This window comes from Mustelus asterias, chromosome 8, assembly GCF_964213995.1.
Source record: "Mustelus asterias chromosome 8, sMusAst1.hap1.1, whole genome shotgun sequence".
Lineage (NCBI taxonomy): Eukaryota > Metazoa > Chordata > Chondrichthyes > Carcharhiniformes > Triakidae > Mustelus > Mustelus asterias.
This window is the reverse complement of record NC_135808.1, coordinates 68246531-68271505: the sequence shown is the minus strand read 5'-3', so window position 1 is coordinate 68271505 and position 24975 is coordinate 68246531. Positions and strand designations below refer to the sequence as shown.

General features: G+C 43.2%; 1 protein-coding gene across 1 annotated transcript in view; it reads right to left on the bottom strand.

Annotated features, from left to right (window-relative positions):
- Positions 1-3317: 3317 nt before the first annotated feature.
- The window catches only part of LOC144497740 (regulator of G-protein signaling 21-like), a 59745-nt gene continuing 38087 nt past the window's right edge, over positions 3318-24975 (bottom strand). Inside the window, exons 2-4 of the mRNA XM_078219179.1 lie at positions 15529-15639; positions 14843-15009; positions 3318-3503 (exon numbers count right to left, since the gene is read on the bottom strand). Coding sequence (XP_078075305.1) covers positions 3318-3503; positions 14843-15009; positions 15529-15639 — 464 coding nt within the window. The remainder of the gene's footprint in view (positions 3504-14842; positions 15010-15528; positions 15640-24975) is intronic.

Sequence of the window (24975 nt, the reverse complement as noted above, 5' to 3'; positions counted from 1 at the left end):
CCAGTGTTAACATGCTGAAAGTAACACCTATGTATAAATTGTGCAGAGGAGTGCTTGTTTCTGACATATCAAGTGGTCCTGATTGCATCTTTTGCCCTTTTAAGACTTTTGAAGCAGGGGTCAATTTAAAAGTTAAACATTCTCAGGATGTGGGTGTTCCTCGCAAGGCTGACATTTATTGCCCATGTCTAAATGCTTTTGAGAAGGGAGTGGTTAACCTTTCCCTTGAACCACTGCAGTCCACATGACTGGGGTATTCCTACAATGCTGTTGGGTAGGAGTTGTGGGATTATGACACAGAAATGGTGACATGTATCCCAGTTGGGAACTTGGAGCTGATGGAATTTCCATGCACCAACAGAAGCATTGAGAAAATTGAAAGCTACCAGCAATTAGTGCAATTCAAATCTTTGACAAGATGTGAGTGTCACTGGCAAGGCCAGCATTTGTTGATCATCCCTAGGCCATTTAAGAGTCAACCACATGTGGACCAATCCAGATAAGGACAGCAGATTTTGTTTCTCCTAAAGGACATCAGTGAACCAGATGGATTTGTACAACAATTGACAATGGTTTCATGGTCACCATTAGATTCGTAATTCCAGATTTTTATTGAATTCGAATTTCGCATCTGCCGTGGTGGGATTTGAGCCCAGGTCACTAGACCTGGGTTTCTGGATTACTAATCCAGTGACAATACCACTATGTCATTACCTCCTCTGGTTTCAGATAAAACCAAGATGGAAACAGTAAACTACAATTTTTTTATGGAAACTGCGAGATTAAGAGGGTGAGTTTAGTGTCTATGATATATTTAGTGAACACATTATCGCGTTCATATGGACTACCTGCAGTGTGCTACTTTAACACATATAAACAGATGTATTAAAATACTGTGCACAATTTTTCGTATGAAGTTGGTAATGCATTCAGCATGAATATTGCCAGCTTGAATTTCGCTCCATCATTCTTAATCCCACTGTCAGTGGTTGCTTATAATGTATAATAATTCGTGGCTCGTATTTAAAATAAAGTTTGTTTTTGCAATTTAGTTATTGTTAATGAGTGCGATTTATTTTTAACAGCCAGAAATCAGAGATGAAAGGAAGTAGACCACGTAACTTGGGAAGCGTAGAGGAGAAGGTAAATCAGAAGGTGATTAAAGAGCGGCATTTCTGAGTGTGCTCAGTGAGGCGAAATGTAACAGCGAATAACAGGGAATGCATGGCCTGTCGGTATATATTACATCTTACAGCTTCTGCCATAGTATTAGAACCAACTTTAACTTTCATAGAATCATAGAATTCCTACAGTGCTGAAGGAGGCCACTCGGCCCATCGAGCCTGCACTGACCACAATCCCATCCAGGCCCTATCCCCGTAACCCCACATATTTACCCTGCTAGTCCCCTGACATTAGAGTGTCACCTTCTGATTTACCTTCCCCTCTACGCTTTCCAAGTTGCGTGGTCTACTTCCTTTCATCTCTGATTTCTGGCTGTTGAAAATAAATCGCACTCATTAACAATAACTAAATTGCAAAACCAAACTTTATTTTAAATACGAGCCATGAATTATTATACATTATAAGCAACCACTGACAGTGGGATTAAGAATGATGGAGCGAAATTCAAGCTGGCAATATTCATGCTGAATGTATTACCAACTTCATACAAAAAATTGTGCACAGTATTTTAATACATCTGTTTATATGTGTTAAAGTAGTACACTGCAGGTATTCCATATGAATGCGATAATGTGTTCACTAACTATATCGTAGATGCTAAACTCACCCTCCTAATCTTGCAGTTTCCATAAAAAATTGCATTTTACTGTTTCCATCTTGGTTTCACCTGAAAACAGAGGAGGCAGAGGCATAGTGGCTAATCAAGCTAACCTGTACATCTTTGGACTCTGGGAGGAAACCGGAGTACCCGGAGGAAACCCACGCAGACACGGGGAGAATGTACAGACTCCACACAGACAATGACTCGAGGCCGGAATTGAACCTGAATCCTTGGCGCTGTGAGGCAGTAGTGCTAACCACTGTGCCACCTTTGGGTGACAAATGTATGGCCATAATCCGAGGCAGACAGAAAATCATCCCGGCTTTGACAACAAGGCGTCCAAAAGGTTTTAACTTCAAAATCTTATCTGTCAAGTATCCTGAATAAACTATCAAATCACAATTCAATTTATTGAACAGAGTTCAAACAGCTATTACCAATCACAGACCCCCTAGAAAAGAATCAAGTACTACTTAGGTTAAAGCTAAAACACAGTACAACAATCTGAATTTCAGCATGATTTTACTCTGTTGTTAAGACTATAAAACATTTCAAAAGTAGCTATTAGAAAGAGATAAGATTGGAAATCACGACAGCAGTTGATCGTAGCAAAATAATAGCTGGCGACCCTAATAAATGGCTTGAGTAGCCAAAGACAGTTGTAAGCTATTACAGAGTCTGTAAAAAGTGCTTTAGCCGTCTTCCTTATCAAATGTAAAGACAATTAAAGGAGTTGCTCTGCTCTCCTAAGTCACTTAAAGTGCATTGCTGTCAAATTTGCAGTGGATGTCTTTAATCCAGTTCTTTGTTTAGATGTTCTCTTTCTGTCAAATGCTTTATGCAAGTAAATGCAGAAAGCAAAAAGCTCCTTATATCAAAAATGGAGAAAGGTGCCACCTATAATGAGTAATGCCTCTGTTTACAAGGGTCATTCTGACAAGGGTCTTTTAGAATTATGTCAAAGCCTATTTGAAACACACCAATCAGGAAGTTAAGGTCAGTGTGATGGCCGGGTTACTGGAAGAAATGTGGGTTCATGTCAAGGGTTAACCAATAACTGTGTCCCAATGTAGGCAAACATCATTGTTCTAATTTGTGTAATTATGGACCTTTTGGTGCAAAATATTTTGCTTACTGTTTCTGGCTAAAGGTCTATTATTTTCAACAGCGGAGCTCAAAGTTAGATGCCAAATAAGGACAACTTCACTGGGAGGCCCACAACATTAGTAACAACAAGGTTTAACATTCTACAGTACAGTGTTGAGGTGAGTCCTGGAGAACGTTAACACAGGGACATTCAAGCCGTCTGACAATAAGAAACTTAATGTATTCTTCTTTAGGATTTGAGCAGTTCAAACATTTGGGAACATTTCATTAATCACTTTTGTCATTAATTATTTCAGGCTGGCCTGAGCAATCCAGACAGTCTTAAATCACTTCAAAAATTGTTAGTATCCAGCTGGCATCTAACGACAATTTCTGGACTGACTCCCCATTGCTCATTCTCCATAATGCCAGGAACAGAATGGCTTCATTTCGACTGACTGTTGTCCATCTTATTTACCAATTCCAGGTAGCAGCTGGATTTCAGGAATCTGGGATAACAGTCTTTTGCCATCAGGCTGTAGATTAGCTTCTGCGCCACATCAAAGCTGGAGGGACTTGGCTCACCGATGCTTTTGTTAATATGCTCTCGTGTGGCAAAATCAATGTTAATCTGTGAGAAAGAAAGTGAAGGTGTGAAAATGAATATCATTGGGTGACATTTCCTTGCTATACCTGCTGATTAGATTCCTGCAAGCGTCTTTTAACACGTGTATGCAACTTCATAGGTAAATGTGCATGCTGTGTGGCTATGAGCTCAACAAAGCAAGAAGGTTTAATCCTAAACTTCATTGGTCTGAGCAAATGGCGGTTGGGATTTGAGCTAACCAACCTTGGAATCTCCAGGAGTTAAAGATTATACTCCAGGACACAGCTGTGAGTGACCCGGGAGGATAAACCATAGGTGGCATAGCAAGAAATTAGGCTAGATCTGGTAGGTGCTCATGACTCATTATCTACTTGCGCCTTAGGCATTGGATAATTCAGTGGCAGTAATTCTGGAGGTAGGTGGCAATTTGCCACCTTTTTCCACTGAGACTAGGGGAGAAAAAAACCAGAGGGCATGGGTTAAGGGTGAAAGGAGAAAAGTTTAAAGGGAATATTACGGGGGGCTTCTTCATGCAGAGAGTGGTGGGAGTGTGGAATGAGCTTCTGGATAAAGTAGTAAATGCTTTTAACATTTAAGAAAAACTTGGACAGGTTCATGGATGAGAGGGGTTGTGGAGGGATATGGTCCAAGTGCAGGTCAGTGGGACTAGGCAAAAAATGGTTTGGCACAGACAAGAAGGGCCAAAAGACCTGTTTCTGAGCTGTAATTTTCTATGGTTTTATTTACATGGTTGTAGCACTGATCCAAGCAATGCCAATACTGCTGGCTGCCTGAGTGCTCAGCAAGTGAATGTTCTTAAAGGCAGTCTGTCCCTCTTAAGTTGCACCAATTTACAGGAGGCTGCTGCTGCATTTTATTGCTGTAATTCTAAACAAGGAAGATGGAACACCAAACAGAGAGCATTCCAATGATGAAGATAGACAGGAGTAGGTTTCACAGGTACTCAGGAAGCCTTGCAGGAGGACCCTCAGGAGAAATTCGAAGCAGGTGGCTGCAGGGAGGATGTTGCCTACAGAGCGCTGTCTCTGAAAGAAGTCTGTGTCATCTTTGGTAGGTTAACCATAAGTCTTTATTAACAAATAGAGCTATTTACCCATGTACAATAAGGGGTACAGGTTAGGAACTATCTCCATGCTTATGTCTTATCCTTTCTCTCTCAACACCGCACTGACTGTGCCTGTGTCATGAGCCTTCTTATAGCACCATGTGAACGGTATTGTACTCAGTCCCACATTTACCCTGTATGTGACAGATCTTACACTACATTTCATCCCAAGTCTTCATCCATTGCATATGGAGTTATACTAGATTACTTCATGTCATACGTTGTTATCAGTCTCATGAGTTTACATTGTTGTTACCACATTAATGCTATTACAGTATTCGCACTATTATAATATTCTTCCATCTCCCCCTTGAATTCACATCCTCAAATTTACAGGTTCAGGTGGTCTAGAAGCCTTATAACTCTTCCATATCTCGTTCGCCATTCTATTGGAGGAGTGGTAGGCTTTGGTGTTGCTGGTTCTTCTTCTGATTTTTTACTCAAATCTGATGTACTCAGTAATGTAAAACAATGGCTTCTCAGGGATGCCACAGTTCCCATTGGGTTTGTACCTTGGAGAAGTCTAGATTGATCTGTAAGTTGTATTTTTGATTCATGGTCATTTAATCTTTTTGCAGTTACAGCTTTAAATCTTGTTGCTCTTTCAAGAATGGCAGTGGCATAACTTTTTTAGTTTCAAAACTTTTAACTGCTTTGAAACAAGTACAGTAAAAGGTACTGGCCGGGAGCTAGCTCCATATAGATCATAACTCACCTCTGCTCAACACTGACCCTGGGTCTGGATAATGTGCCTCCTTACATCACTGTGTAGGTTTAAGTTTAAGTTTAAATATTATTGTCACAAGCAGGCTTACATTAACGCTGCAATGAAGTTACTGCGAAAATCCCCTAGTTGCCACACTCCGGTGCCTGTTCAGGTACACTGAGGGAGAATTTAGCATGGCCAATGCACCTAACTAGCATGTCTTTTGGACTGTGGGAGGAAACTGGAGCTCCCGGAGGAAACCCATGCAGCCACAGGGAGAACGTGCAAACTCCATACAGATAGTCACCCAAGGCCGGAACTGAACCTAGGTCCCTATCGTTATGAGGCAGCAGTGCTAACCACTGTGCTACCCATTGCTCTAACATCCTCTCATGCTGCTCAGTGCAACACACCACATCACTCATCCGTACCAGTCTCTCGCACTCAGGTCTCTCACCTAACATCCAGATACTCCAGCTCAACTTGACGCACACTCCAATGAAGCATAATTCACACCCAACTCCTACTGCTTTCATATATCTGCAGCCATTCAGCTATGGCAGGCACATCATTCAAACAATATAACACAATCACTAACATTCTGCCTTCTCTCTTGCAGGACAAGGTGACATTCGATAGAAAGGGGCGGAGCAGAATTGATGCTAAACATTAGAAATATGCTTGGAATAAACAAATATTTAGCAGTCTGTGAAACAGGTAAAGGAATAGGTCAGTGTTGGAGTTTTGTTTTCCTGGAAACTGTTTCCTGGAAACAGTTATTAGACAACTGTTTCCTGGAAACTTGTCTAATAACAAAGCTAGTGAAATGAATATTCTTGGGTGATGAGTGATGATAATTATGGAGTTTTACACCACAGAAAGAGGCCCTTTGGCCCATTATGTCTGTGCTGGCCATCAAGCACCTATCTATTCTAATCCTACTTTCCAACATTTGGTCCATAGCCTCGTATACTATGACATTTCAAATGCTCATCATAATGCTTCTTAAACGTTATGAAGGTTTCCACCTCTACCGCCCCTTCAGGTAGTGATTTCCAGATTCCCACCACCCTCTGGGTAAAAAAGCTTTTCCTCAAGTCCCTTCTAAATCCCCCACTCCTTACCTTAAATCTATGCCCCCTAGTTACAGACCCCTCTACTAAGGGGAAAAGTTTTTTCCTATCCACACTATCTATGTCCCTCATAATTTTGGACCTCAATCAGGTCCCCCCCTCAGTCTTCTTTGCTTTAAGGAGAATAATCCAGCCTAACAAGCCTTACTTCATAGCTGAAATGCTCCCAGGCAACATCCTGGTGAACCTCTCTGCATCCTTTCTTGTGCAATCACATCCTTCCTATAGTGTGGTGACCAGAAGTGCACACAGTACTCTAGTTGTGGCCTAACCATTGTTTTATACAGCTCATCATAACTTCCCTGCTCTTATGTTCTATGTTCTTGACTAATAAAGGCAAGAATCCCATATGCTTTTTTAACCACCATATCTATGTGTCCTGCTGCCTTCAGGGTCCCTCTGGTCCTCTGTAATTCTTAGCATGGATACTTAAAAGAAACAACTGTTTGCTGTTTTAGGAATTTTATTTAACATTGTTTTATTAAAATGTATGCCAAAATATGCGAGTTAATGTGCGCAAGTAGATTAGAATAGATAGTTCAATAGTCTGATAAGGAATTGGATCTTAGATTGGGTAACCATTATAAACAGCTCATACACAAACCTTCTGAACAACTTTGAGCATAAATAAATGACAATAGGACAGATACAAAAAAGGAAATGTCGTAGAGATAGTTTGACAGCTAGAGAGGGAATGTTTCTGGGGTGGATGAAGAGATAAGCAAAGGCTAAATGTGTGATTGATCAAGGAGAGGAGGAACGTGCAAAGGCTCAAGAAGGTAATGGCAGGTGGTTTTACTCTGTGGTTTTGATAAAGGACTTTTCGTGGATATTTCAAATAAAGTAAATCTTTATAGGGCAACCAGGCCCTGTTAATAACCCAGCTAGACCCAACCCTGACAAAGGGTATAATGGAGGAGTCTTTGGGAGACCTCAATGTAGGTGGTGATGAGCAGAAATTCTTAATGCTAGATTCATGTCTTCATTAGTCATGAAAATTTGAGGCACCAAGAAGATAAGTGAAAGAAGAAGAATGAAAGAATTGTTTATGCGTGCTAGCAGCTCTGTCTGATCTGGAATGATACTCACTGCCTGTCATAATCATATGCTGTATATCCAGTATGTTATATTCCATCTTAAACTCCCATTAAACTCAACATACCCACTATATTGGTTCCAGTAAATCCTAATTCAAATATCAATAAATTGGAAAGCTTAAAATAAGGTCAGTGAGGGTCCAAGACGTATGTCTCTTCTAAGCCCCACACAGAGAGGATGTTCGCCATATCTTGAGGCTGCAACAGAGTCCATGGCACCTGGCATCACTGAGAACATTGAGAATGAAGGTATGCTCCTGTCTTGTGCCCCTTCCCAACTCCCAGCCCACTCTCATCCTGCCTCACCCTCATCCAGAATGATAAGCAAGCTGCAAATGGCACGTTCATAGTCCCTCTTGCTTTCCACCTCGCCCATCTTTTCCTCATGTCTGACCTTCCTCTTTCTAACTTGCTGCTTTTAGGTGCCCAGGATGTCTGCCAATCCACAGCAAACCCAAGAGGAGGAAAGAGGGCAGCATCACGGCACTGTTGAAGGCTCCATTACTCCACCTGATCCTCACGGACAACAGTTCAGATACTGGCACTCCATGCAACCTAAAGGCTGGGTTTGCACAAGGGGAGTCACTGGGTAAAAATGTGCTGCGCATTGGTCAGGGGGAAAGGATAGTTTGTGTGCCAGCTCACCAGAGGGTGAGGTTGCAGACAAGCCTGATTCAAGGGGAATCAGGTGAGGAACTTGATGGGGCAGTGTACAAGAGGAATCTGATGAGGATCCGCACTTGATGCAAAAGCTACCACATTGCCTTCTGTCATGTCACGGAACATGGAGGAGTCTGGCTCCAATCTGGCAGAGGATGTGGCACAGATTTGCCCCTCTCTGTGGCCTCTGCTCCATCTCTCTGTCACACTGCAATAACCGTCCCCATACCTGTCATAACCTTTGTGTCAATAGCAACATCAGCTTCCTGCAGTAACACTCCCTGCCAAATGAGCCGGTAGGGCTGAGTGTTATTATCGCAACACCAACTCAAAGGTTTCTGGTGCATGTGGGGAAAATCAGTGAGAATGCCCTTCCCAGCAACATGTCAACAGTAGAATGCACCTGGCAATGCAGCATGCCCCACTAGGAGGCCCTTTGACTTCTGTGGCGCTGTCTCCATTGTTGTTATGAACAGATTATATCATAGAATCCCTACAGTGCAGAAACAGGCCATTCAGAGTTTGCACTAACTCTTTGAAAGAGCAATTTACCCAGACCCAAATCCCTATAACCCCATGTATTTACACCGCTAATCCACCTAACCTACACATTTTTGGAGTGTGGGAGGAAACCGGAGCACCCAGAGGAAACACACGCAGACACGGGGAGAATGTGAAAACTCCACAGGCATTCATCTGCGGCCGGAATCGAACCCGAGTCCCTGGCGCTGTGAGGCAGCAGTGCCGACCACTGTGCCACCGTGTGATCTTGCACACTCCCAAGTTGGAATTTTCCAGTCTTTCACGGTGATGGAAAATTCCAGCTCCTGTTTTATTTGTTTATCAAATTTTAAAAAATATATTTCATGGGAAGTGAGACCAAAATTACCCTTAAATTGTGTAGCTTGCTAGGGCAGTTTGAGATTGTACAGCTTGCTAGGGCAGTTTGAGATTGTACAGCTTGCTAGGGCAGTTTGAGATTGTACAGCTTGCTAGGGCATTCTCATTGATTTTCCCCACATGCACCAGAAACCTTTGAGTTGGTGTTGCGACCGCATTGCTGTGGGTCTGGAGTCACATGTAGGCCAGATAAGACCAGGCAAGAATGGCAGGTTTCCTCCCCTACAGGACATTAGTGAATAAGATGGGTTTTTATAACATGGGATGGTTTCACAGTCACCATTAGTCATGAGACTAACTTTATGTTCATTCAAATTTTGCCAGCTGTCAAATCCATCATGGGATTTGAAACCTGGGCACCAGAGCATTAATCTGGAATACTAGTCTAGTGATATTGCCACTCTGCTTCCATCTCCCATGGAAAATATCAAGAAGACTAAAATAAATTGGCTCTTTACTGGTTGGGGAATTGGAGATGAGACGTCATGTGATGAAACCTCAAAGACTACATTCAGCAACAGTTGGCAGCCTAATTGATGCATGTATGGACGTTACAACTAACTCTGACTACAACTTGCTGGTTATTATGTGGATTGTATGCATGTATAGGGGCAATGGAAATGGCTATTAAAACTTTCTTTGTGCATTCTAAATAGCAGGCTATCTGGGCCAAATATCCCTTTTTCATTTAATTCTTTCTTGTGCACCTACCTTTTTCCTGCCAATATACCCATAGCTAGCTCTGAACCGAGCAGCAAGCAATTACACCCGCAGACTGCAAATCAATTAAAATCAATTAAACTTGGCAGATTTAAATATAACCCAAAAATTCTTCCATTGTTTAGAGGTCTTGGATGATTAAAGTTTTTAATCACGTCTCTATGTTGTTGAGGACAAAAAGCTGACCAATTTCCTGTGGCTGTATTCTGGTCATTCTCAATCCTGGACTTCTTGGTCCTAACCTGCACCTGTTAGAATGAGAACTTCCCTTTGTTCCTGGTCATGTATAGGAGAGGACTGAGGGACAATTCTGTGATGCTGTGCTTCCCACAGGAAGATGTACTCCCTGGGAGAGTGGGTCAGAAGCCAGGTGACACTCTGCTGCAGCCCCTGTCTTTGACCTTGCAGTTCCTGCCTCTGGCTGGGAGAATGTGGTTGTGGGCCGTAGAATCAAGAGGGAACTTGAGAGATGGAGTGCTTGTCACCTTCCCAAATACCTGCAATTTACTCAGGGCCGTGGAAGGTCAAGGAGGCCAATTGAGGCCCTTCAGCATTCTGCCAGCAGTAGGGGGAAGGGTGGGACACTACATCACATGGGTTGGGACCTAGTAAAAATTTGTGGGTTTAGGAAGGGCCATCTTGATCTGGCACTCTGTGACTCATGACGAACCACCTCAGTGACAAAGCTGCTCATCGCTGCAACAACCACATGTCCTTCGTAACTATCATCCACCACCCCACCCTCCAACTTGCCTGACTAGCCTCAGTGAGCCTGACTCTTTCATCCTGGACCTTCTCCACTGTGGCTGGTCCAGATTTTTTTGCAGTCCCAGCAATGGCCACCGGTCTCAGTGGCACTGCTGGGACAGAAGAGTTCCCTGCCCTCTGACTGACTGATAGCTCTCGGAGGCACGATCTCCATCCTTCGACGGATTCAAGCCCTGGCATTTCTCTCTCTTTTCAGGTGCCATGCTATAAGAGGGCATTGGCAATCATAGACTTCTATGTTAATCTCACTCTGGAGATGTGGATTATTTTTGTTGGTGTTAATTTCATCCATTTTGTCAGACTCTTTGGAAAGATCATTCTTTGTCTACCATGATCTCTTTTATTATTGATCTTTCCCATTGGCATCAGACTTTCCAAATCATGATTTTTTTAATTACACACTCACGCAATTCCAACTGTTTCTTCGTGATCTCAGTCAGCAGAGTTTTTCAGGCCTCAGATTTTACTCACACCCCTTCATTGGTAGTGTGACTTAGAGTCATCGAGTCATAGAGGTTTACAGCATGGAAACAGGCCCTTTGGCCCAACTTGTCCATGCCGCCCTTTTTCTTTAAAACCCCTAAGCTAATCCCAATTGCCTGCATTTGGCCCATATCCCTCTATACCCATCGTACCCATGTAACTATCTAAATGCTTTTTAAAAGACAAAATTGTACCCGCCTCTACTGCTTCCTCTGGCAGCTTGTTCCAGACACTCACCACCCGAGGTGCGATGAGTGTCTGGAACAAGGTATCTTATCCAAGATACACTCACCACCCTAGGTGCGATGAGTGTCTGGAACAAGGTATCTTATTCAAAATACCTTCACTATTCACCTCAAAAACCTTAACCTTAACAACCTCAATTCTTCTCTGCAATGTTCCGCTGAGTAGCTAACACTCACTTCTGTGTGTCAAAATTGTTGTGACGTAGCATTCTAGGATTCTTAGCTTTGTTTTCCTGCTAATTTTGAGTTGATAATAATCTTTTTCATTTTTAAAAATGAACCTTTGGCTATGCCAATCCATGATCTTAATTCTAGATTGCACGTTCTGTCTGCTGTTAACCTGCTTCTTGGAGAATAAAATTTGTCTGCCTGTTTTATATTTCAATCTTCATTGTGATTTTATATTTTTGTATGGTTTTCCTTTTGAACTCTACAAGACATTTAATTTTATTACAGTTGAGGCTCAGCCCTTTCTTCTCACTTTCACTCACTATCCTATCCAAAAATCTTCAGAGTTGCCAATGGCGTAATTGTCGTATCTTATACTATTAAAGTTGCAACCTCCAACAAATAATCCGGGAAGTTCTTCAATCTCTCGAAGAATATTTTCACTATATAAATTGTATAAATCTGAGAAGAAAACACTCCTCTATCTGACACCTCTTCTAATCTTCATAAAATCGCTTAGATCAATCTCAACTTTTACTGCTGCTGTTTTTTTCCCCAGTATAGATTTGTTATCACTAAGATCTTTGCCATTGAGATCAAGAGACTATAACAGGTTCATCAATTCTTCATGTTTCACTTCATCAAATGCCTCACTATAATCAATAAACACTAGGATTCATCTTTTTAATCTCTATGGCTCTTTCTGATAGCATGCGTACAATAAAAATAGCATTTCTTGTTCCTCTACCTTCTACGAAACCACATTATAGAGCTGAAATATCTGGGTTTATCTTGGCCCTAATCATCATTCTTGAAGAAGGATCATATTAATGTGACTCATCAGATTAATAGTGCGATGGAGTTCACATTCGATCGCTCTGGGCTTTTTAGGGAGGGCAATAAAAATTGATTTACTGAAGTCTTCTGGGATTTCTCACATGCAGTAAACTTCATTAAAGTTGAGAGTCAGTTTGTTTATACCGAAGTCTTCTGAATGTTTAATTTGTTTAATGACCCTTTCATCCCAGCCTTTGGTGTTATTGTTTGTCAAACAGTTAATTGCCTGACATGCATTGAATTGCACTGTGTCCTGTAGGAATGGCCCAGGCAGTGGGGCTGCCCATGCCTTTCCACCCTGGCCATTAAAATAAGCCCATAGCATAAAAAAGGCTGTTTGCATTCTTCCCTCACTTGGGCCACGTTCTTCCTCCTGCTGGTCACAACATTCCAGCAGTCAGTAACAACATTAAATACTCAGCCTGATATACCCAGTGTATACTTGCAGCCTGTACCTGAAAACCAGCCTAGTGCCACTGACAATCTGGGATTCTGGCTGTAATTTTAAAAACTCATTTCCAGGATGTGGGCTTCGCTGGCTAGGCCAGCATTTATAGCCCGTCCCCAATTTCCCTCAAGACAGTAGCAATGAGCCGACTTCTTGAACTGATGCAGGCCATATGGTGTAGGCACACCCACAGTGCCGTCAGGGAAGGAATTTCAGGTTCTTGACCCAGTGACAGTGAAGGAACAGCAATATAGTTCCAAGCCAAGATAGTGTGTGACTTAGAGGGCAACTTCCAAGTGGTTGTGTTCCCATGTGTCTGCTGCTCTTGTTCTTGTTAGCTGTTGTGGGTTTGGAAGGTGTTGCCCAAGGAGCCTTGGCATATGATCCATCCAGGAGAGGAGAAGGATGTAGCAGCCTATGAAAGATGTGTTATTGAGTGCCTGAGCAAAATCCTGAGATTTCAGAGTTCTATTGCGACATCACAAGAGTTGATGAATTTACTTTGAATTTGTGGGTGAGATTCTCTGGCCTCTCCTCAGCGATTTTTTTCGGCAGCGGGAGGCAGTGTACCGTTCACTGGTAGTGTGGTCCTCTGGTCCTGCTACTGTCATTGGGATGTCCCATTAAAGCCACCCCATTCCACCGGGAAACCTGCGACAGGGGGTGCGCCGCAGGCAGGGCCAGAGAATCCCGCTGGCGTGAACAGCTGGAGAATTCCAGCCAGTGTCTCTTGTTCTGAAGAGCAAAAAGTGTAGTAGCTCTAATACTGACCCCTGGGTAACAACACTATTATACTTCCTTCCAATCTGAAAAAAAAATGATCATTGCCCCTTTTTGCTTTTTATCCTTCAGCCAATTTTGGATCTGTGCTTACTACTGTCCCTTTAATTCCATGGAATTGAATCTTGCGAGCAAGTCTATTATGTGGCATTTTCTCAAACACTTATTGAAAGTTCAGATACACATCAACCTGTTTACCATCAACAACTCTCCTGCTTCTGGACAGCACGGCGGCACAGTGGTTAGCACTGCTGCCTCACAGTGCCAGGGACCAGTTCAATTCAGGCCTCGGGTGGTTGTCTGTGTGGAGTTTGCACGTTCCCCCCGTGTCTGCATGGGTTTCCTCCATGTGTTCTGGTTTCCTCAGGTTAGCTGGATTGGCCATGTTAAATTGCCGCTTAGTGTCAGGGGTCTAGCAGGGTAAATACCTGGGGTTACGAGGATGGGGCTTGGGTGGGACTGTTGTTGGTGCAGGTTCAATGGCCCGAATGGCTTCCTTCTGCGTGAGAGGGAATTTATGATTCAACTTCATCAGAGAACTGAAGTAATTAGTTATAAATTAGTCAGGCAGTTCCTTAACCATCTCTACCTTTGTTCTGCCATTCGCACATTCTGATCACTTAATGGACACTTTTAGTACCTTTCTCAGCCTTCTTCATCCTCATTTACATCCCCTTTGTCCAATTATAGCCCATCTTCACAGTATAAATCTCTGCTGATTCTCTTTGCTCTCAGCTCTGATGAAGGGTGATTCAGACTCAAAATGTTGGCTCTATTCTCTCTCCACAGATGCTGTCAGACCTGCTGAGATTTTCCAGCATTTTCTGTTTTTGTTTCAGATTCCAACATCTGCAGTATTTTGCTTTTATTTTAGTTGTATATGATTTGCGTTTAAAAAATCATTCATTTATTGGACCATAAGGCCACTAGATATAGGAGCGGAATTAGGCCATTCGGCCCATCCCATCTGCTCCGCAATTCAATCATGGCTGATAAGTTTCTCAACCCCATTCTCCTGCCTTTTCCCCGAAACCTTTGATTCCCTTACCAATAAAGAATCTGTCTATCTCTGTTTTAAATACACTCAATGACCTGGCCTATACTTTCCCAAATGACAATTATGTTTATCATGGATTATTGTATCAATAGGATGAGCAGGGCCATGGATATGTTTGAATATGAAAATTGAAATTTAAAAACATTTTGGGAAGTTCTTCCGGTTTTCATTTCAATGATAGGTGTAACCATAAAGTCAATTTAATCTTAAAATAATAACAACAAAAATTCCATACTTCTTTGGGGGCCTCAACTTTAATAAATTGAGAATAAATCTTCTTGGCCTCGGAAGCCAATTTTGTAGGAGTTTTGATTTTCTTGTAGTCCTCACAGGCCAGCCAGAAGTCAATGTTCTCTTCACTGAATTCATTCCGGAGGAAGTTTCTGAAAGCAGCGAGGCCAGCTGAGGAAAAGGAATGGACATTGAACAGACCTTCGAAAACATGGGCTGGCTCTTACAAAACTGAGAATGGGAAAACACAAAATGCTGGAAGTACTGTCTGCGTAGGTTTCCTCCAGGTGCTCCGGTTTCCTCCTACACTCCAAATATGTGCAGATTAGGTTGATTGGCCATGTCAGGAGATTAGCAGTGTAAATATGTGGGGTTACAGGGATAGGGCCTGGGTGGGATTGTTATTGGTGCAGGTTTGATGGGCCGAATGGCCTCCTGTAGGGATGCTGTGCTTCTATTCTATGATTCTATGATTCTGCAGGTCTGGCAGCATCCGTGGGGTAAGTGAAACATTTCCGCTTTAGATTTCAGGCTTTCAGTTTCAGGTGGAACGGTCAGTGGAAGGGATAGTAGAAGGTTATCCTCACATACATCAAGAAAATGTCTTTCAACGACAGACATAGCAGAACAAGGCATAGAGAATAAAACATGTTCACCACAACTGCACTGTACAGTAAAATGTGACTTTACCTTTCTGAGACAGCAGCTTATCAATAGACTCAGACCATAACATTGCCTCTTCAGGTGTTGGTCTATGGAAACAAGAACAATTCCTAAGCATTGTCAGCTCGCCAGCATTTCCTTTGGAGTAAATACAACATGAAATGATAGATTGCAATCAGTGAATCTCTCTCACCGGTAACAGATTACTGGTATATTCAGTTTATATCATTTATATTATATTGTATTCTCTAGAACAATAGAGTCATTGATTTTTCATGCTGTATCTTGTGAAAATAAATCACTCATTTAAAAAGAAAATGACTATTAACTCACTTTACTGGCATCTTGACTTTCCTCTGATTCCTGAAGTGGTAGGTTTCTGCTGGTGTAAAAGTTCAATTCATTTAGTTTTCAAACCCTTAATTCTGCAATTGTCAAATTAAATAACAAATCAGCTTTTAAGAATTGGGGCAGAATCTTTGGGTCCCGGTGGAAATTGCCGCCAGATGTCAACAGACCTTTTGCTGGTCCGTCAAATTCTCCATCCTGCTTGCGATGATTCCCGCGGTGGGCGGGACTGGAAAGGAGTTGAACTCTCCGGTCTTGTCCAGTGCGGGACCTATTGTGAGCGAGAAGGGAAAATCTGGCGTTCCAGCCAAAACTCCATTCACTGTCACCGACACCAGAAAATGCCAGCCACGAAGGAGGAGGGAAGATTTTGGCCTATCTGTTTTCAAAATGTACCTGAAGGAAGCAGACATTTTTCACAGTTTCTACGAAGTGATGACTGTCCAGTTTCACAAGACCAGATTTTTAAAGTTTTTTAAAAATGTAAATAACAAATGATTGCATAGAGGTACACTGAATTTACAGCACAGAAACAGACCATTCAGCCTAATGTTCCCAAACTGCTTCATCTGACCTGAAACTAGTGGAGTGTCACATGGACCATTGAGGAGACTTTAACTGTTTAGAAACTATATTAATGACCTGGATAAAGGGACAGAGTGTATTGTAGCTAAATTTGCCGATGATACAAAAAAGTGAGTTGTGAAGAGGACACAACGAATCTACAAAGGGACATGGAGAGGTTAAGTGAATGGGCCAAAATTTGGCAGATGGTGTATAAGGTGGGAAGGATAGAAAAGTCAAATGTTATTTAAATGGAGAGAGATGACATAATGCTGCGGTACAGAGCAACCTGGGTGCTCTTGTATATGAATCTCAGCAAGTTAGCAAGCAGATCTGATAAGCAATTAGGAAGGAAATTGAAATGTTATGCTTAATTGGGAATGGAGTATAAAAGTAGGGAAGTCTTGCTATAATTGTACCAAACCTTAGTTTTTTGAAGGGGTAACCAAGAAGGTAGATGAGGGCAGTGCAGTTGATGTTGTCTACATGGACTTTAGTAAGGCCTTTGACAAGGTACCGCATGGTAGGTTGTTGCATAAAGTTAAATCTCACGGGATCCAGGGTGAGGTATCTAAATGGATACAAAATTGGCTTCTTGACAGAACCCAGATGGTGGTTGTAGAGAGTTGTTTTTCAAACTGGAGGCCTGTGACCAGCGGTGTGCCTCAGGGATCAGTGCTGGGCCCACTGTTATTTGACATTTATATTAATGATTTGGATGAGAATATAGGGGGCATGGTTAGTAAGTTTGCAGATGACACCAAGATTGGTGGCATGGTGGACAGTGAGGAGGTTATCTCCAATTGCAGCGGGATCTTGACCAATTGGGCCAGTGGGCTGACGAATGGCAGATGGAGTTTAATTTAGACAAACGCGAGGTAATGCATTTTGGTAGATTGAACCAGAGCAGGACTTACTCAGTGAATGGTAGGGTGTTGGGGAGAGTTACAGAACAAAGAGATCTAGGGGTACATGTTCATAGCTCCTTGAAAGTGGAGTCACAGGTGGACAGAGTGGTGAAGAAGGCATTCGGCATGCTTGGTTTCATCGGTCAGAACATTGAATACAGGAGTTGGGACGTCTTGTTGAAGTTGTACAAGACATTGGTAAGGCCACACTTGGAATACTGTGTGCAATTCTGGTCACCCTATTATAGAAAGGATATTATTAAACTAGAAAGAGTGCAGAAAAGATTTACTAGGATGCTACCGGGACTTGATGGATTGAGTTATAAGGAGAGGCTGAATAGACTGGGACTTTTTTCTCTGGAGCGTAGGAGGCTGAGGGGTGACATTATAGAGGTCTATAAAATAATGAGGGGCATAGACAAGGTAGATAGTCAATATCTTTTCCCAAAGGTAGGGGAGTCTAAAGCTAGAGGGCATAGGTTTAAGGTGAGAGGGGAGAGATACAAAAGTGTCCAGAGGGGCAATTTTTTCACGCAGAGGGTGGTGAGTGTCTGGAACAAGCTGCCAGAGGTAGTAATAGAGGCGGGTACAATTTTATCTTTTAAAAAGCATTTAGATAGTTACATGGGTACGATGGGTATAGAGGCATATGGGCCAAATGTGGGCAATTGGGATTAGTTTAGGGGTTTTTAAAAAAAGGGCGGCATGGACAAGTTGGGCCGAAGGGCCTGTTTCCATGCTGTAAACTTCTATGACTCTATGACCCTATGACCTAAACTATCGTATACAGGTTTCGCTTTGTTATTTAGAGAGGGATATACTTGCATTGGAGGCAATTCAGAGAAGGTTGATTCCTTGTGTGCAAGTGTTGCCTTATGAGGAAAGCTTGAGCAGGCTCGACCTACACTCACTGGAGTTGTAAGGAATGAGATTTGTTCTTATTGATAAGGTTCAATGGGGGTTGACAGGGTAAACATTGAAAGGATATTTCCACTATCCAAATCAAGACGGCATTGTTCAGAATAAGGGATCTCCCATTTAAGATTAGACGAGGAAGAATTTCTTCTCTCAGAGGGTCATGAATCTTAGGAATTCTCTATCCCACAGATCAGTGGAGACTGGGTCATCAAATATATTCAAGCCTGGGTTAGGCAGATGTTTGAGCTACAAGGGAGTCTCGGTTTATGGCGGTGCGGGGGGAGGGGGGGTGGGGGGGTAGCGGGGGTGGAGGGGTGTGGTGGGGGGATTAGGAAATTGGGGTTGAGGCCACAATCAGGTCAGCCATGATCTCATGGAAGCTCCACACTTCAAAATACCGATGGGTGTTTTCACATTAAGGACGTTTTATTTTACTGACGCAGGCCAGTATCTTGCCATGTGCACAACGCCAATAAGCTGCAATTATGTAGTGCTTTTTACAACAACATATTGCATTCATACAGCACCTTTAATGTAACAAACATCCAAAGGCACGTCACTGGAACATCCTCAAACAAAATTTGACATTGTGCGACCAATTGAGATATTGGACGGGGTTTTCCAGCCTCACTTGCTGCGAAACTGGACAATCCCGCTCAAGGTCAACGGACCTTTCCATGGTCCGCCCCTCGCCCGCTCTGATTCACGTGATGGGCAGGACAGTAAAATTCGTCCCATTGGGTGGAACTTTCCTGTCCCGCCCGCCATGGGAATCATGATGGGCAGGACACGGACCATGCAAAGGTCCATTGACTTCGGATGGGATTTTCTGGCCTTGGGGCGAGAATCCCTCTCATTAAGATAGATAACCAAAAACTTGGTCAAAGTGGCAGTTCAAAGGGATGAGGGGAGGTTTCAGGAAGGAATTTAGGCACTTACAGCCTAGGCAGCTGAAAGTACAATATTCGACAACAGAGCAATAAAAATAAAAGCTATGTTAGAGGTCTGATTTGCTATAGTTACGACTGCTGTTGAATTTTGATTAATGATAGGCTAATGCTCTTCTCACACGAAGGACAAAGGTAGAACTAGGAACAAGGTTCCTAGTAAAAGTGAGTAAAAGCAGCTAGGGGCTAAATTAAAAAGCAGATCCTTAAAGGTTCTGAGCCATAGACAAATTGATGTAGAGTAAATAAGATCAGAGAGTTCAATGCATGGCTCAGAAATTGGTGTGGGAAAAATGGGTTTCAATTCATGGGACACTGTCACCAGGATTGGGGAAAGTGGGAGCTGTCCCATTGGGAAGGTTTTAACCTGAACCATGTGGGGATCAGTCTTCTGGCGAGATGCCTAAGCATGGCAGCAGAGAGGGCCTTAAACAGAGAGTAGGCAAACATGGGTCATTTTTGGGTTGGCAAGATGTCACTATTACAGTGTCACAGGAATCAGTGCTGGGGCTTCAATTAATTACAACTTATATCAATGTCCTGTATGAAGGGACCAAATGTACGATTGCTATGTTTGCTGATGACACAAAGATAGGCATGGGAGCAAGTCATGAAGATCAATGACATATGCAAAGGAACAGAGATAGTTTAAGTGAGTGGGCAATAATTTGGCAGGTGGAGTATAATATAGTAAAACGTGAATGTGCCCACTTTGCGAGGAAGAATAGAAAATTAGTGTAAATTTTAAATGGAGAGAGATTGCAGAACTCTGAAGTACAGAAGGAGCTGGGTGTCCTGGTACAGGAATCATAAAATGTTAGCATGCAGGTACAGCATTTGATTAGGAAGGTAATTTTTTCAATGAGGGAAATGCAGCAACCAATTTGCACACAGCAAACTCCCACAAATAGCAATGTGGTAATAGTCAGCTAATCTGTTTTTACAATATAGATCAGTGATAGGAAATCTAGGCTAATGAGTGGGCAGCATGAGTGTCCCTCCATCTCAATGGGTTGCAAGGTTGAAATTGGGCTTCTTCACTAACTATGAACCCGTGAATAAGATTAAATGTATTTAATGCATGCCAAATATTTCATAGTGAGTTATAGAAAATTCTTAATCATTTATATATTAATGGGACTATTATCAACTTCAAGTGGTAAAAACAAAAGAAATATTTACACTTTGGATGCATAGCTCTCACAGTCAATGTTGGGTGTAATTAGTGTGCTCCTCACTTCACTTGTCCTTGCTTTACGTGAGTATCACTTCAGTCATACGGGTGGGAAAAAAAACACTGTGGATGGAAATCAGTAGAATGTGGCAACCCTGCACATGGGGAACAGTCAAAAATGTCTTGTGAGCCGCATTCAGAACCCAGATGGGCCACATGTGACTCCCGGGCTGCGTGTTGCCCATTACTGATATAGATTGAGGGATAAATATTGATGAGGGCACTTCCCTGTTCTTCTTAAACTTTGTCTACAAAATTATGAGGGGCAGAGACAGGGTGAATAGTCAGAGGCTTTTTTCTCAGGATGGAATTGTCAATTGCAAGGGGGCATAGGTTCAAGATGAGAGGGGGAAAGTTTAAGGGAGATGTGTAGGGAAAGTTTTTCACACAGAGTGGGGTGGGTGCCTGGAATGCGCTGCCAGAGGAGGTGGGGAAGCAGGCACGTTAGCAATAGTTAAGAGACATCTGGATGGGTACATGAAAAGAGGGATATGTACAGAGTAAGGGCAGAAGGTTTTTTTCATAGTTTAGTTAGGGCAGCATGATCAGCATGGGCTTGGAGGGCCAAAAAGCCTGTTCCTTGCTGTACTTTTCTTTGTTCTTCTTTGTATGTCATGGGATCTTTTACATTAACCTGTGCATACAGATAGGCCTTGTCTGAAAGCTGGCATTTCCAACTGTGCAAAAAACTCATTCAGCACTGCACTGGAATGTCAGCCTTGATTTTTGCATGGGACTTGAACCCAGCACCTTACAACTCAGGGACAAAACTGCTACCAACTGAGCTAAAGCTGAAACTCACTATAAACAATACTCAGATTGCTGTACTATTTACTCATAAGGGTGAGAACCATTTTGACAACAAAACTGGCCCAATATAACTCATTGGGCCCTGTTTTACCATTTTGATTCTAAGTGCTGGGCGAACTTGAAACTGGGAGTGTTTCAGATCCGACTTTCAGACCCATTTTCAGGCACCCCCATACGCACTCTGCTTTCAAAAATATCAGTGATTCGGAATTGCGCTGCACTTGCCTGTGGCCGGGGCTTAACGCATCCAAACTTCTGCAGCTACAATCGGCGCCTCCAACTGAGCATGCGCAGAAAAAATGGTAGAATGCAGCTCCCCTGCCACATCGCTCCTGGGCTGGATAATGCCTCCCTCTGGCCCCCACAGACATTGTCCCTCCTCCACAACATTACTGACCCTCTTATCCCCCCTACCCCCCTCCGCCCCCAGACCGATCGTGGATCCCTCCCCCCTCCCACCACTGATATCAGGCAGAGTGGCAGCGGCCCCCCCTTCTCCCACCACCGATCTCAGGCAGAATGGCAGTGGACCCCTTCTTCCCCCCATTGAGCTCAAGTAGAGAGCCGTCAGACTCACCATCTCCCCGCTATCCCCGCCCCCCCCGCCCTCCCACCCCCACATCGATCTCAAGCAGAGATTGATGCTCAGAGGGGGACGCTCAGCACTTACCTCCTCACTGACTGGAATGCCCAAATTGAACTTTTGTGGAGTATGTCTGTTTTGCGCCGATTCTGTATGGGCGAACGTGATGGTACAGGGGGAAGTGCCAGTAAGGTTGGGCATGCAGCCCATTAAGTCAATTTAAATGCAGGCAAATGGCCATTGTGCCTGTTTCGGACACAGTCCCGATCACAGCCATTTTCGGGCCTTGCTAAAGGGGGAACTGGCGCAGAGGCAGGCGCGGATCGCGCTACTCGCCTCACGCCCAACTTTACCAAGCTTTCGCGCCCGAAAAAGGGCGCAACGCGATGGTAAAATCAGGCCCATTGTGTTATCTCCAGGCTTGGGTATTAGAGTCCAGAATCAAATTATTAAGAGGTACTGTATTCATTTACACTTCCAAATCTCATGACAGCTTCAATAATGAAAAATAATGGGTGGGATTCTCTGGCTGCGCTCGCCCCAAAACCGGAGAATCCCGCCCGAGGTCTATGGAGCTTTGTGTGGTCCACTCCCTGCCTGCTACAATTCCCATGGCGGGTGGGACAGGAGAATTCCTCCCAATGCGATATTCAAATGTTCAATATATAAATACAAACTGCTAATAACAAATGTAACATTTCCTCTACACCCACCACAAGTGCAAACAGATTTGTTGTGGGAAGCAATGCTTTGGAAACAGATGCAGGATATAGTGATCAAATTTATTCTGATTTTTGCTTGAAAGAAATCATTTTCTTTTAGATCAGAACTAAAAACCTATTACACACGTTTATGTCTATGTTCCCACCGGTGGAATATTCCGGTCCTGCCGATGGTGAACCCTTGCCACGTGTTCCCGGCTGGTGATGTGTGGGAACAATAGGAAAGCTCATTAACAGCAGCAGGACCAGAAAATCCTACCCCTGGCCATCTCTGCCGCCGCGAAACATGCCTCAGGGTCAAGGAAAATCCGGCTCTTAATATCTCTGGTCTTACAGAGTGGTCTGAGTATGTTAGATCATTGATGAAAGGGCGTTGACCTGAAACGGGAGTGGAGTTTTATGGTCCTGTCAAGGCAGAGGGTCGAGGCCAGAATATGTGGCGAACCAGTCAAAATTCCATTTACCTCAGTGGGACCAGGAAATCTCACTGGCAGGAGAGGTTGCAAATTTCCACCTATTAACTCTGTTTCTATCTTGGGGTGGCATGGTGGCACAGTGGTTAGCACTGCTGCCTCACTGTGCCAGGGAGCTGGGTTCGATTCAGGCCTCGGGTCACTGCCTGTGTGGAGTTTGCATGTTCTCCCCGTGTCTGCGTGGGTTTCCTCTGGGTGCTCCGGTTTCCTCCAACCATCCAAAGATGTGTGGGTTAAGTCGATTGGCCATGATCAATTGACCCTAGTGCCAGGGGATTAACATGGTAAATATGTGGGGTTACGGGAATAGGGCCTGGGTGGGATTGTGGTCGGTGCAGACTCGATGGGCCGAATGGCCTCCTTCTGTACTATTGGGATTCTATGATTCTATGAAATGCTACCTGGCCGGCTCTGCATTTCTACCAAGTTGTGTTACTATTTCAGATTTCCATTATCTGAATTATTTTGCCTCTATATTAGTTAATTGATTGGTCTGTGGTTGTGTATTTTTGTTTCACATGCTCCAAAATGTATTCCATAAGTGACTATCGTTTTAGTTGATTCTAGCTTAGTCGGAACGCATTTGTATCATCCATCATCAAAATTATTTTACCTACCTTAATGACTTGAATTAATGGCAACCTCTATATAAAGGAATCATTTAAAATTATGTTCTCGGAATTCCGAGGAATAACACTAATACTGAGATTACAATGCAGAATTGAATAACTTCTACATAAGAATAGGGACAGGTAGTTCATTTAAGCCCAAGGCAATGGATGAACAAATGAAACAATTTAAAAATCCACAATTTCTAAAATATTTTAGATTAAACTTTGCCTTCTTTTTTTTGTTCATTTGTGGGACACGGGCGTCGCTAGCATCCCTAGTTGCCCTTGAGAAGATGGTGGTGAGCTGCCTTCTTGAATCGCTGCAGTCCATGTGCTGTGGGTTGATGCACAATGTCACTACGGAGGGAATTCCAGGATTTTGACCCAGTGGCTGCGAAGGAATGGCAATATATTTCCAAGTCAGGACGGTGAGTGGCTTGGAGAGGAACTTGGAGGTGGTGGTGTTCCCATGTATCTGCTGCCCTTGTCTTTCTAGATGGAAATGGTTGTGGGTTTGGACGGTGCTGTCTAAGGATCTTTGGTGAATTGCTGCATTGCATATTGTAGATGGTACACACTGCTGCTACTAAGCATCTGCTTTACAGGTATTTGATTTCCTTTTAAAGTTACCTTCCATTTTGTCTTTGTTGTTGACTTTTCAAGAAACAAAGTTTCGTCCTGAAATCCAAGTGCTTCATAGATTCATAGAATTCCTACAGTGCAGAGGACACCATTCAGCTCGAGTCTGCACCGACCACAATTCCAACCAGGCCCTAACCCCGCAACTCCACTTATTTACCCTGCTAGTCCCTCTCACACTAAGGTACAATTTAGCATGGCCAATCCACCTAAGCTGTATATCTTGGACTGTGGGAGGAAACTGGAGCACCCGGAGGAAACCCGCGCAGACACGTGGAGAATGTGCAAACTTCACACAGACAATCACCCAAGGCCAGAATTGAACCTGGGTCCCTGGCACTGTGAGGCAGCAGTGCCGCCATGCTGCCTATCAGCTTTATGCGCGATATAACACACGAGAGGCGGGATGTACTCAGGAAATAAAGGCTTTTATTGCCAACAATAACAGAGCTACCATAGACAGTATACGATCCCAGACTAAAGGGTCACCAGGCAGAGCAGTGACCTTTATACCTCTCCCAGGAGGTGGAGCCAACTGGGGTGTACCATAGGACTATATTAACAGGTAGAACAGCCCAACCCTAACCCCAACAGTAACATATCGACAGACTCATAGTACTGGCCAGACCATGGCTCAGCACTACCTGGTGGGAACCAACAATGGTTCACCACACAGCTTTAAATCTTAGATTTTATTGAATTGGATATTAACTAACA